The sequence below is a fragment of the Vidua macroura genome, chromosome 3, assembly GCF_024509145.1.
Source record: "Vidua macroura isolate BioBank_ID:100142 chromosome 3, ASM2450914v1, whole genome shotgun sequence".
Lineage (NCBI taxonomy): Eukaryota > Metazoa > Chordata > Aves > Passeriformes > Viduidae > Vidua > Vidua macroura.
In genome coordinates this window covers 29,568,936-29,582,807 of record NC_071573.1, presented here as the reverse complement: position 1 = coordinate 29,582,807, position 13,872 = coordinate 29,568,936, and the positions used below count along the sequence as shown (strand labels likewise).

The following is a 13,872-nucleotide window of genomic DNA, read 5'->3' as shown; positions in this document are numbered from 1 at the left end:
GCTATCATCTGTAGTCCAAAGTAACATTAATTAACCGAAAGTAACCGAGAAAAATGATAACATGAAAACACTCACTGTCACCCCATGACACTTCTAATTTTGCATTAGGTCTCATGATTTCATTAGCAACACGTTGCATAATGACCCTCTTAATATACTGGCCCTCCTATGCAACATGAGGTACCTTGAGACTCTATAAAGATTGTCAGATACATGATGAATTTAAAAAGTTGCTTTAAAAATACAATTTTTATGCTGCTTTCCATTGAACTCAGAAACTGAAGGACACTTCAAGAAACACTGCAACTAAAGAGTTCTTTTCTTTTAGATATATATTTCTAACTTGGTGCAATTCAAATTCTTAGTATAAAACATTTTAATAATGTGCAAATAATCTTGTAAAAATTAAACTTCATGATAAAAACTTAGGAAATAACTGCAGATAACGAAAATAATTTTCTCTTTAATGCTCAAATTACTTGTAGTAGTCCAACAAAAAGAAGCTATAATGGTTTGCAATGCCCTTGAACAGATTAAGATTCTAAAAGCCTGTCTCTTTTATTTAAAAACAGAAAATTAATCATTTCCTGTATGATTCAATCAATACATACCAGTATCTTCTTTTGCAACAATTATTATGTAAAAATTACAAACCTAGTACACCATATAGTTGTTTTGAGATATGTAGCTATACTGAGTATGTTTGTATTATAAATTCCAAAAGCAGCGTGCTTTACAAATTTTAATGATTTCTAAGAGTGCTCTTGATGCGACAGAAATTCAAAACTGATACCTACATTAACAGGATATTGCAGGTAATGTGCAGGCTCAAAGGCTGCAGGGGATTTTTGAAATTGCTTTATTCTTTGGGTAAATCTTGGTTTGATTTTAACAGACCCATACCTATGAACATACCCATACTGATGAAAACTGTTCTATACAGTACTGCTACTCAGCTGATGTTATATACTGTTAGCTGTAAGGCAATCATTTAACCTTCATCTAGTCTGCCAAAGAATTTTTCTATAAAATTAATTCTCCACTAATCTAGAGAAAGGCAGAAACACTGCAAATTTTTTAAGAAAAAAATAGAAGACAGTTTCCCACTAAAGGTCTTTCCTGGAATTCAGGGGTTAAGCCACATGTCATCACTTTGTGGAACAATTCCATTCACTCTATTTAAGATAAAATATCCGTAGCCAGCAAATTCAAGTTAGAAATGTTATCATCTCAGTACTTTTCCAGTTTAAATAAGTTTTGAAGGAGAAAGACAGAAGTAAACAGTCCCCACCACAGAGCTTGATATTGCTTCCTACACTTTCTGTTAGTCAACACTCAAATGAGAGAACAGAGTGAAGAAATGAGGAAATGACTTTCAAGAAAGCTTTGAAGTTTATTTTAGTGAGTTAATTTTAGAGTACAGTTTGAGGGAAAAGTTGAATTATTAATTTCTAAAGAAACTCAGAGCCAAAATTTAGAGATCTAACAATGGTCTACTGGCTTAGTATCTTAACAATGTGAAAAAACCTCACAACCAACTACTAAGCTTAAATCTAAAGCTGAAATTATTTAAAGGCAAAAAGGGGAGGTATGAGTATATACTATTAATTCAGCAGTGCTGGTGGTTCTGGAATACCTGACTGGGAACAGCATTTGGAGAATTACCACACACCTGGTTTTTCTGAGCTCTCATGACATCAACTTCATACTCAGCATATTGACTATCCTGTGCAGGGTCCTTGGTATCTTTTAAATCACAGAAACGCTAAAAGGAGAAAAGACAAAACCCCAAATGATAGAATTTATCTTCTTTTAATAAGAAAAAGCCAAACTATAGAAATTAAAGTATTTGCTTTTAATACAAATATATTAAAAACTTGCATTTACAATTTTGTGCTACAGGAAACAGATTAGTTAAAAAAAACCTGTCAGTAAAATGAAGAAAAAATAAGAGTGCAGCTAGATTCTACAGGGCAGAAAACATTCTTATCTGGTGGTTAGTTATTACTCTTGAGCATCAAAATGAAAATATCCTTTCTGTTCCATGATGTTAGGGCACAGCTGAGGTTGCACTTGCTGAACTATTTAATACTCATGACTAGAATTCAGTTCTGGTTATCAGAAACATTACTTCAATAGCTGAGAAACTGATTGCTGTCTTTGCCAAATATCTGCATTTTCATTTCCTAGCCTTGAGTGAACTATAACTTGAATTCCAAAGAAGCAAATACACTAATAGTAAGAAAAACTATCAAGGGGGGAGGGTTTTTTAGATGTTGTCCTGCACAATTCTCCTTAATCATATCAAATGGAAAGTAGCAAGAAGGCAATAATACCAGTAATGGAATAAAATAAAGCAGAATTCTACTTCTTAGGTGAGGCAATGGAAAAAGAGGTTTACAATGCATAAAAATAGCTTCCAAGTTTAAAGACTGCTGTGGAACCAAATCAGGAGACTGTGAATCTATTTGGCAAATGTTTAAACCTTTAATTAGACTGATACACTGATGAACAGCCATAAGGCTTGCAAGATGAGAAGTGTATTCATTTCTCCATCTGTTTCAGGGGGAGTTCAGGGGGTACTTGTAAGGATGGGTGCAGGAGGAAACTTGTTTATTTTGTTTTTAAAGGCTATGAGGAAAACTAACATGAAAAATAGCACTTCTGTATAGTTTCTGAGAAGTTTAGTCTTTATCATGTTGGGGCATTTTATACTGAGAACAGCATCTTTCATAATTTCTAAATGTAGGAAGGTGACTGAAGATCTAGAAGCACTACTACCTACAAGCCTTTATCTTTTAAAAATGTATTAAAGAGAATTCCTAAGTGAGACTGAAATTCCAGTTAGTGGACTTGAAAGACAGAAAGGAGCAGGGATATTGCTGCTGTTCTGTAAGAAAAGCAGCTGTATGCATGGCATATACATCCCTACCTTGGGAGGAAATGTTTTCTCAAATACTTTTTTCCATAGTTCCAAAGGCGTGTTAGCACGCAACTTTCCAAGATCACTGTCAGAGGCGGGTGGTGGTCCTGAGGATCACAGCACACATAAGACAAGTGTGTTGTCGTAACAGCATAAATCACAGAATAATTTTCAATAATGAACCATCATCTAATTTAGCATTTAACCTTCTACACTGACAAGCTGCAACAAGTTTGAAAAAAACATTGATCTCCTACCATGAAATGGGCTGAGAAGTTTTGTGTATTTTATTTTCTTTCAGATCTAAGTTGATTGGTACTTTACTGTTTTACATAGTCCAGAGACTTTATTAAACTACCTAACAAACCTGCACAAATAAGTCTCAGTAATATACTGAATCACGATTTTAAAATCTGTAAGCTATTTCCTTCAGTAATCTGTTAAAACTGATACTGATGTGCTGTAATTTATCTATTTGCTTAAAATGTTTTTCTTGTTTTCAAAAGAATTAAGCAACAAACAATGAACAGTAAATGTTCTAACCTATTTGGCTCATGGAATCCAGGCCTGCTGGTATAAAGAGAGGTTTGCTGGGATCCACTGATACAGATTTGCTAAACAGAAAAAAAGAAAATGTATCAAGTGAGCATTTAGCAATCAACAGAAAAATAACACTATTCTAGCCAAGACTAGAGTCTTACTGTGGTTTGCATATAAATACATGTAAATAAAATAGTACTCAATTCCAGTGGTAATCAGGTTTTTCATTCATCGGTTTGATAATCAAAACTAAGGAGTTATCACTATCCTTAGCAGAGATAGGCAGCTGAGTCACAGGAGTACAAGTCCATGAAAAAAAATCTTTCAGAGATAATATTTAAGAAAAAAAAATATGATTAAAATATTTTTAATAAGTAATTTTAGGTTCTGAGAAAGATATTTAATAGGTGAACAATAACATTACCTTTTATCGTAGCCAAATGCCAAGTGATTAATAAGAGCACGGGCTTTCAGCAGGAGAGCCTCAGATTTACTGGTAAACTAAATGAATCAGAAAACAAAATATACATTACAAACTTCCATCACAGATATAGTGCATTTTGCCATCTACAAAGAGGATAGAGCCTTTCTAATTAATACCTGACCCCAGTAAATTTGGTATATGTTCACTGAATTGACTAGAATAAAAATCTCACATTCCCTTTCAAAAACATGAATATATTTGTTACTGAATATATAGATCAAGAAAGATTTAAAAGTAGAATAAATAAAAGATTAAAGAATAATTTTTAAAATACTGATTCAAAACTTTTGAAATATGCACATTACGAGACACAAATCTTTTCCCCAAGACTAATGAGTTAAGATTTTAAATTACATTAAATATTATCCAGAATACCATAAACATTTAGAAATGTAATCAGTAACTATATAATTGTCATAAAAACAGCTTCAAAGTGGCAGAAAGGTACAGATTTATCAGAAAGCAGTTCCCAGGATATATTCTCAAACAACATGCTTCTTCCTATCTAAGGGCTTTTGTATCCTAACAGATTCATGTCTTTGAGAAAGAAGTCAGATCCCTGCTGTGGGAAATTAGGTTTCTCCCTCTCATTTCAATGACAATCAGGATTTAGCACAAAGAGATTTATATACCAATTTTTAATTACAATAATGCTTAAATACTAAAAAAACCCCAACCAAGACATTTGTACTCTCAGTTAACAAAAGACAAATTCATGTGTCACAGTGAAAAAGCGTTATGTGGATGCAAAAGGACATGCTGGGATTATAAGTATTCGAAGTTGTTTTGGTAATCATTAAGCTACTATTAAATATTATTTATTACATAAATGATGGTTGATACAATTAGACCTGATGCACAGTGAGCCCAAGATGCGGCATTTTTGGACTGTGAATCTCAGCATGCATGTTTCTGTCTTTACTCAGAGAATGATCTGACAAACTAAAATAAATACTTCATTGTCCTCACGTTGGCATCTTTCTACCCACTTCTGTAAGGAAGCTCCTCCTTCTTCAACACCCTAAGTGTAGTAATCTGGTATACATAAACTACTGTGAAAATGAGCCAATGATTTTAAATCTGCAAAAGCTTGGTCACTTGCTCTAAGTTCATGCTTCTACCAAAAGGGCCAGTTCTCTAATTCAATCTAAGGCAATCACTTTTGCCCATTCTCCTTTCTTGTACCAAAAAAAACCCAAAAAAATGCCCAAGATGCAGTAAACTCAATGAGGAACTAAGTTGGCTAACAGGTAACTATTTTCATTTAGTGTTTGTTGATACTGGGAATTGTGTAGTTTGTTTGTTCACAAGGCATGTCTATCCATCCCCTGCCAGTACAGTGACTTGTTCAACAGATAGCCTCATGAAGAAAGCTACTGTAAACCAACAAAATCCCATTTTCTCAAGGAGTTTTATAGTACTATTTTAAAAAATACTGTTTTGTAACAGAAATATTGTTCATATTCTCTAGCCTTAAATAGAAAGTGAATATACACACCACTAATGATGCTCCATAATAGTGTGAAACAAATCGAAGTGTCTTGCTTATTATTTTCCTCATTTCAGAGTCAAACTCCTGAAAAAGTTGATAGAGGAACATAGATGTAAGAAAAAAACCCAAAATACTACAGTTAGAACTTTTTTATATAAACTGCAGTGCACTTAAGCTACAATATATAAGGCTTTCAGCTGTCAGCATAATTATATCTTAAGTCAGAATCAGTAACAGCCTACTCTAAAAAGAAATGTCACAATTTCTCTTTGTTTCTTTTTTACAGATGAAGCCTAATTCAGGCAATATGTTAGTCCAGGAAAAGTTTTTAAATTGAGAATGCACATTTAATTTTCAATTTATTTGTTTGATATTGTTTGAAATTTTTACCAGTAGAAATGCTGCCTACTGGAAGAATAAGATTTTTTTTTGTGTGTGTGAAAATATTTAGAGTAAATGTGGCAAGCACATTTCTCTCTCTCTCAGGATTTTTCATTGAGGTGCACAGAGAGAAATGTGCTTGCCACAAGTAAATCTTTGGGTATATGCTGTCTAAATTCTAATACCTGCAAGATTTGAAAGGTGCATTAAAATACCTTTTCATCCATGTTTGTTTCATCTAAGATCATACAGATGGCATTCCCTGGATAAAATGGGTGAAAATTTGGTCCCAGTGATGCCTGCAGGAGTCAATCCATAGATCCCCAAAGGAATCAGGCTGGCATTTTGTCCTTATTACATGACAGCCATTTAAGAGGGTCGTGGCTCAGCATAAAACTTTGGTATGAGAGAAAGCAAGTCCCTTATTAATAAAGAATTCAGTAACTCAGATAGTCAGCCAGGTATCAAGTGCAGTGTGTAGCCATCCAGAGCAGCACAGGCTGCCAGCACAACTGCTAGAAATCAAACATACTGTCCTAGTTTCTCATGATCAAATGCAGTGAATATGCATTTGTTAGGGATTTTTATGTCCTGGAAGAGAATCCAGCAGTACTATGACATTTCTTTCCTCCCCTCCATAAAAGATGCAATTCCTCACTTATCTCTAGAAACTTAGGAAGTACTTTAAAAGAAGTTCCAGACTGAAGCTGCCACAACTATAAAAAAAAAAACTGATCAGCTGACTTGAGATACACCCCTCTTTCACTGCCATAAACTTACAGCTGCTGTCACAAGGGATACATGGAGCTGGATTTCTCTCATTGTAAAAGGAAATCATCCATGTGGTGTTTTCTTGTTGAGATACAGGTTGCTGCAGACCATAAAGGGAAGCATTTTCTACATACATCTCAAAAATCATCAGTTTGAGGGTGTTTTGTGAAGGAATGACAGTAGGCCTTCCTTAATGCTGTTGGATGGAAATATTTTTTTGTTTTTTGTAGTAGAACACTGGCTGTCCACACTTAATTCAAAAGATTACTGTTATATTAGTGAAATATAGAAAAGAATAGAATATTTTCTGGGAATAATTTAATTATTAAAAGGTACTTAAGTATTACTTACATGAAAAATATCGTATTTGCTTCCAATTATCACCAAGGGTATTGGAAAAGGGTCAACTAATGCACTGTCCTGTTAAAAAGATATAGGACAATTAAGCTCTGTAAACAAGCTGTAGAAGATTGTAACTGTTAAAGCAACTAAAAGTGGTTAAAATAAATTCACAGAAGACAAGGTTTTCCAAACCTTAAGGCAGAGGAATCAAGTTTATTGCAATAACCATATTATATTCTACCATTTGCCCATTTTCTTCATAAATTGTCAGGATGTAATCCCTCTGAGCAGTTACAACACTTACTGGAATAAAAGGGCTTTTACACTATATATTGCATTATTAGATGGGAAAGGAAGAGAGGAAAAACCTCATGTATTCATAAAACACCTGCCTGGCTGGATTAGTAAAACTGGCTTTTTGACACATTCACCTTCTTTGGTTAAAATCTAAAAGAATGCAGACAAAATCTCAAAAAAATAAGTTGAAGTATTTGCTTGTGTCACACATTTGTCCTCCTCACATTATGTTTTCCAAACAATTAAACAATATTTAATGTGAATTTCAAAGGTTTGATATCAGTACAAAGAGGAAACATCATCCAACAATCTTGAAAATGTGAATCCGTATCAATGGAGGAAAACAGGTCTGAGAGTGCAGACTTACGTGCTAAAGAGCTAATGTGGGATAAAAATTTTAGTAAGTGAATTACAAGAAATCTCAAGTGATCTGGAAGGCTTTGCTCTTAGTCCATATGAAATGAGATAATCCCCTCATGTGTTCAAGCAATTATTTATTCAAGCTGCTTTGGCTGCACCAAGAAAGATGTGTTGTAGCAGAGGCTGGTCCAAACTGCTCCCTCCTAACCCCAGGTATTTCACAGACAGGTTTAAATGACAGAATGTTGACAGAAAGCTGCACATACTGAAAATCCTCTGCTTGGAGAGGAGAAATAATGGCTTCACTCATACACTGTCAAAGAAAAAGCTTTAAGAAAAACTATCACAACTTAAAGAGTATATAGAACATAAAACTGAAAAAATAGTTTTCATTTCATAACTAAGAGAAAAATTTGGGATAATATCAAAAACCTTAAAACTAGCATATTGAACCCTATTCATGTTTTGACTGTGGAATTTATTTTTGACTATGGAGTACTTAAGATGCATTCAGCCTTTTTAAACAGGGTCTGCAACTGATATTTTTTATCATCATAGCAAATAATTTTTTAGCCAGGCTGAAAGAATATATCTTAATCCTTTGAAATAGAAGTATTTAATTGATTCCTGTTTATGATAAAAATATGTTTAGCCATTAAAAGGCACATAAACATCTCAATAAACTGTCATTTAATTTGACTATAAAAGATAGCACTTTCTTCTAATAAATTGGTACAATTTTTCTTTGAACAATGATGAAAGTAAGAAGAGAACCAAGCAGAAATAAAATATTTTTATTGCATTATTGATGTCTTTGATAATAGAAGCTAAACAGAAATTTTAGTTCAGAAAGTATAATTGTGTTTCCTACAATGCAAGAATAACAAGTTTTCTTAACAAATAATAACATAATTATTTTTCTTTATTGCAATAAGCTTGCAGTTTTCTGATATGTAAACCCCTATATGAAACTAGGTACTGTGGTCATAATTTATTGCCAGGTGTGCAGGTAGGTGTTATCTTTTTGTGAATTACCTTCCCTAAAAGTAAAAACCAAAATAATCCCAATATCAAACCCCATACGCCAAATCTACGGAGTGCTGCGTATGTTGCTTTCTCATATATTTTGAGTTACTTTTCAATTTCTGAGCTCTACAAGCACTTGCTGTATTGAAGTATTTTATAGAAGTTACAGTAACTAGATTTACATGCCATGTCTTTGAATTGTTGAATACTTATTTATGCATTATATACACACAACATTTGCAGAGGTTTAATGCACAATGACTTTTCATTTCTATTGCGCATAATCTAGTTTAGCTTTTCCAGAGATTTAGTTAGCAATTATGTTTAAAGGACTGATGTTAACATTTCTGAAACTTTATAATTTAATTAGTTGTCAGATTATCAAAAGGCATTGAGTTTGTGATAGACATTTAAATAAATGCAAAGTATATAGTCATGTTGATGGCTGTTATAACTATATTCTTTGCTTAAATTTGTACCTTCAGCTAGTCTCTTGCTAAATGACTTTTGTACATTCTAGTTTTCATCTTCATTTTAAAAAGATGAGGGGGGAAAAAAGCAAACTGCTACTCTAAAACTATTTCTTTTGATTGGTGTAACATGCCATAACAATCACATTAGATATCTAACAAAAAGATATAAGAAACCTTCTTTCCTTGTTTCTGCTCTTATTGAATTTTTATTAAATTGCTATAATTTTCCAGTGAACAGGTTCATCTACATCAAATGGATTTTCAGTCATGCATAAAAATCTAAAAGAGTTGTTTATGATTTTCTAAAGCATTATCTTTAACTGTATAAAGGCCTGTGACATCTGGAGAAAATATTAGAAGTAACTTACAGGGTGATCCCTCTGCAGATTGTTCCACGTTCTCTGTTTAATTTCAGCAGCTACTTCAGGGTTTGTCTTTTTTAGTTTGGTTAAAATTTTGTTCACGTGGTTCCTGGTGACCTGCAGAAGGTTCTCCATAGTAGTCCAGAGTTCATTAGGTTTGGAGAGATCCAATACCAGAACTACAGCAAATGACCTATTAAATAGGCATTATTTGGTCACAAATTTAGCGCATGAGGCAGTCAGCATTTTATCCAAAACCACACCTGTAGTGCACATGTGAACATCTACCTGCTAAGACAGAATTAAATGTGACAGCAAAGCAAGATGGCTTTTAGGGATATTCGGCACTCTGAAGAAACCTTTCCCTTATCTCTTGTACAGAACTATTATTTTGGCAACTTTCAATCAAGCATTGTTTTTGGGGACTGTCTTCAAACAGGAAAATATGCAAATATCCTCAGCCCTGTAGTTCCTTCCTATATGACTGAGGATTGCTGCTGTTATGTATCCCTGCCATCTCATGAGTCTACAACCCCAGACCAAGCAATTTTAGCCAATGGCTAGGATCTTTCCTAACTCTTACCTATATTCCCTGTATACCTGGGAAAGTTCTCTACTTTCATTATCCTTTTCCTAGTATGAAATGAAGAAAACCTGGTTAAGAACAATGTATGTCATAGATTGTGACAGTTTGTTGGAACTTTGAATGGAAGCCTGAGAAAAGTCTTGTGAAAGATAAAAGAGTACTGATGATATCCTTACTACTACCAGACTTTTAAAGGTGGATTGTTGATAAGAAATGTTTTATATCTGAAGTCCTCTCTTTCTAAAACCCTGCCTCCCAAAACACCAGCTGCATTTAAGTGCAACTGTAAAGATCATTGCAAATGCAGTAATCTGAATGGATGCCATCATTCTATCTCGTTCTAGCCCAACTTGAAAAAGGCAATTCCAGACCAGAGTGGTCTTACAAAAGCTACGAATCAAACTGAGTGTTCAATTTCATTTTAAAATGCTGTGGGGAAGAAAAATCTAGAGAAAAGTCTCTTGATGAAACTAGGTATAGTTTATGGAACTTTTAAATAAGCAAATTGCTTGAGTACAATGATGAGAAAACCAGCAAAATGCACTTATATTTGTTGAAATAGTAGAATTTTTCCTGGCATGTTAAAATATAGCCTTGTGAACAGAAGTGAATTGTTCTAACAGAACATGGCTATCCCAGCAAACAGTCTTAAGAGTCTCCACATTATCAGTAAAAAAGGAAGAAAAGACTGATGGAGGTAGAGCTCAATTAACTTCATTTAGTCAGGGGCTGAAAAATTATACTTAGTATTTTCTCACCCAAGCTCTTCTATAGACAAAGAGCTTCACATGCCATAAGTGTTTCATTTTTATTCCCTCTGTCTTAGTCTCTCAGCAAATAATGGCATTATCTCAGTAGTCAAAACAGAAGCAAATATACCTGATAAAAATTCTATCCCTCCTTTTTCTTCCCCACAGAAGTCAAAGCTCAATACTAATGAAATAAAGCAATACATCATAATACAAAACTTATCTTTTGATCCTTTTCTCCCCTTTCAACTCCCATCTTCCTTAACAAAAAAAAACTTAAAAAGCACCCCCTATCACTTTGTCATTTCTTCATGCAGCTTTTCATATATGTCTTCTTCTTATGCTATTCATTACTTTAATGGATTTTTCTCACTACATTCTCTTAATTGGATCAAAATTTCTGTTTCCTTTTGTTTTCAAATTATTTCAATAGCTCTGGTTCCTCCTGGAAATGTCATCTCTCTGTTGGGAAATGACTTCCTTATTAAAAGGTAATTTCCCAAAACTCCGGAGATATTTTTTGTCACTTTTTTTTTGCCTTGTTTTTCACCCTAAAATATTAGTCACAGAAAGAGCATCTATGTGTGCACATGGAAGTAGGAAGCAAGATTTTATTTTTCATGTGTCCTCAAGTCTGTTTTTTTGCTCTTCACTAAGCATAAAGATATTATGTCGTATCTTTTTCTGTATTTCTTGTTCTATCTACTTAAGGCAAATCTACTTCCTCCATGTTTTGTTGAGATTACTTAGAGCTTATTTAGGACAGAAGCATGAAAAGGAAGACCAAAGCAAAGCATCATGGTATTACAGTGATACTTAGCAAAACCCTGTAAATGTTCTATCTTACACTTTGAAAGAGGTTTTCAGAAAAAAAAAAAGAAAAAAAGGTCTAGAGATTACTAATGTTTGAAGGAAAGCTCAAATTAACTCTGGAATTGTAATATTTACACTTACCTTATGTTGTAGCTAGTGATTGGTATTCGAATGAGTTCCACTAATGAGGTTCCACCACCTAATTCCCAAAAATGAGCTACATCTTTAGGCTGCAAAAGAGTTTCTTTATGTTATTTTCAGATGTGTGCATATATATAAAGATATGGTAAATTATACTTTATACTCACTGTATTGTGTCTCCTTGATCTTCTTCCAAAAGTATATTCCAAGGCTAATGTTGGCTTTGGAGAATCTTCCCTAAAGGAAAAGTAACTGAATTTTGTCAGGATCTTCTAAAGAAAGGAACTTAATTCTATGGTTACTAAATTGTATTTATCAGTCAGAATTTGGCTCAGAGACAGCAGTGCAGGGAGGACACTTTTAGACAGGAGGTGTCAGGTACTGAAGACAGGAGAAGCAGCAGCAGCAGCCCAAAGAAATTATTCATTTCAGCTAACACTGGAGAGGGACTGAAAGGGTCACCTTAGAGATTATAATGACAGGAAATAAGTTCATTCCTAAGTGATCAACCAGTCACAGAACACATCTGCTTACATGTATTATGAATTATCACACAACATGACTGTTTTTTAATCTACAGCTGAAAACTGCTTTATAATATTTAACACATACCTCTCAAGGCATCTCAGTATGATAGTGGTCTTTCCCTAGAAATTAAAAACAAAGAGGAATTCTGCTGTACTGTCTTTAAAGCATAAAGTTGTATCACTAAGTCAAATTCATTTAACATTCCAATAATAAAGTACCAGAAAACTGCAAATGCATGTAACTGTTTGCAGCCTTATAGTGGAAACTCAAGTCCAATTTTCAATCAGAATCAAGTTACTCTACCATTATTATAAGTATAAACTAATAGACATGACAAATACAGTAATATGAACATTGTACTTAAAACAGACATTAGTGATCAATTAGACCTCTGTAGAATGAGACCATGAGGTATTATGTCTTTAAAATTAAGTGAACCTTATTATCTGAAAATATGAGATGTTTTTCCTGACACAAATTATGTTTGAAAAGTGTAGAATTGTACAGTATTTAGATTACCCCATTTTTGTTTCCCATAAATAATATTGATTTTTCCCAAACTTCCCCTGGCTTGACATCATCATCATCAGGATTTTCTCTCTTCTCCACTTCAGCTATAGCAAGATCCCATAAAGTATCACTAGTTGGAAGAAAACAAAGTAAGAAGAGAATAATTAGAGAAAAGACACACCTTAGGCCCTAATTCCTGCAAACATCTAAATTAAGGTTATTGTGGTGTAGATTAGTATTATTATTTCACATCACCTGCTCTCTGCTTGTCGAAGTACTTCTAACCAAACCAGCTGAAGTGACATTCCTCAATAACCCCAGCAGCCACTTGTGGCACATACTTAGCACGTACCAGCTGTACAGCGGGAGGCTTTTTTGGAGTACATTTAATCACAAAATCAGTTAGATTGGAAAAGACTCCTAAGATCATCTAGTCCAACCTGTGGCCGAACACCACCAAGTCCAGTGGTGACTGAATGCCACGTCCAGGCTTTCCTTAAAACACCTCCGGGGACGGTCACTTCACCTCTTCCCCGGGCAGCGCACTGCGGTACTGAGACACCTTTAAAAGGTTCTGTGGCATGATAAGTAAACACGCTCCTGCGTGTTCCCGCAGGAGCCAGCGGCAGGCTGGCAGCCTCTGCAGACGGGCACGGCTCGGAGGGCTCGGGAGAGCTCCAGACCTGCGCTCGGTGTGCCGGGAAGCTGCTGAGAGGGCAACGAGGCTCCCCATGCTCAGGTCCGCCCGCGGCCACCTGCACACCCCGTTTTTGTGGGGTCCCTTACAGAAGCAACCGGACAAGGGCCAAGCGTGCCCCACCTGCCCTCGGCCCCGCTCGCTTTAGGGTTAGAGGCCGGAACGGCCCGTTTTAAGCCTTCCTTCTCTCCCTCCTTCCCTCCCTCTTCCAGGCTGTTCTCCCCGGCCGCCGGCTCCTTCCCCCAGGGCAGCGGGAGCGGTCCGCCGTCTCCAGCCCGTGCAGGGCTCCCGGTACCTGGCCTTGGGCATCGCTGCACGGGGCGCGGGCCCGGCTGCCCGTGGCCATGGGAGCGGCGCGGGGCACGCCGGGAGCTGTAGTTCCGCGGGGGCAGGGACG

At 35.4% G+C, this 13,872-nt stretch overlaps 1 protein-coding gene across 3 annotated transcripts in view; it reads right to left on the bottom strand.

Annotated features, from left to right (window-relative positions):
* DYNC2LI1 (dynein cytoplasmic 2 light intermediate chain 1) overlaps positions 1-13,872 on the bottom strand; it is a 20,289-nt gene extending 6,417 nt beyond the window's left edge. Inside the window, exons 1-12 of one of the 3 annotated variants that reach the window (XM_053972849.1) lie at positions 13,771-13,872; positions 12,788-12,908; positions 12,353-12,387; positions 11,908-11,977; positions 11,741-11,829; positions 9,458-9,644; positions 6,943-7,011; positions 5,446-5,523; positions 3,888-3,964; positions 3,467-3,537; positions 2,933-3,030; positions 1,673-1,765 (exon numbers count right to left, since the gene is read on the bottom strand). In XM_053972849.1, coding sequence (XP_053828824.1) covers positions 1,673-1,765; positions 2,933-3,030; positions 3,467-3,537; positions 3,888-3,964; positions 5,446-5,523; positions 6,943-7,011; positions 9,458-9,644; positions 11,741-11,829; positions 11,908-11,977; positions 12,353-12,387; positions 12,788-12,908; positions 13,771-13,784 — 1,002 coding nt within the window. In that variant the 5' untranslated portion in view covers positions 13,785-13,872. Of the gene's footprint in view, positions 1-1,672; positions 1,766-2,932; positions 3,031-3,466; positions 3,538-3,887; positions 3,965-5,445; positions 5,524-6,942; positions 7,012-9,457; positions 9,645-11,740; positions 11,830-11,907; positions 11,978-12,352; positions 12,388-12,787; positions 12,909-13,033; positions 13,115-13,461; positions 13,592-13,770 lie in introns of those variants that run through there. The other 2 variants (XM_053972848.1, XM_053972846.1) reach the window with 2 other exon arrangements.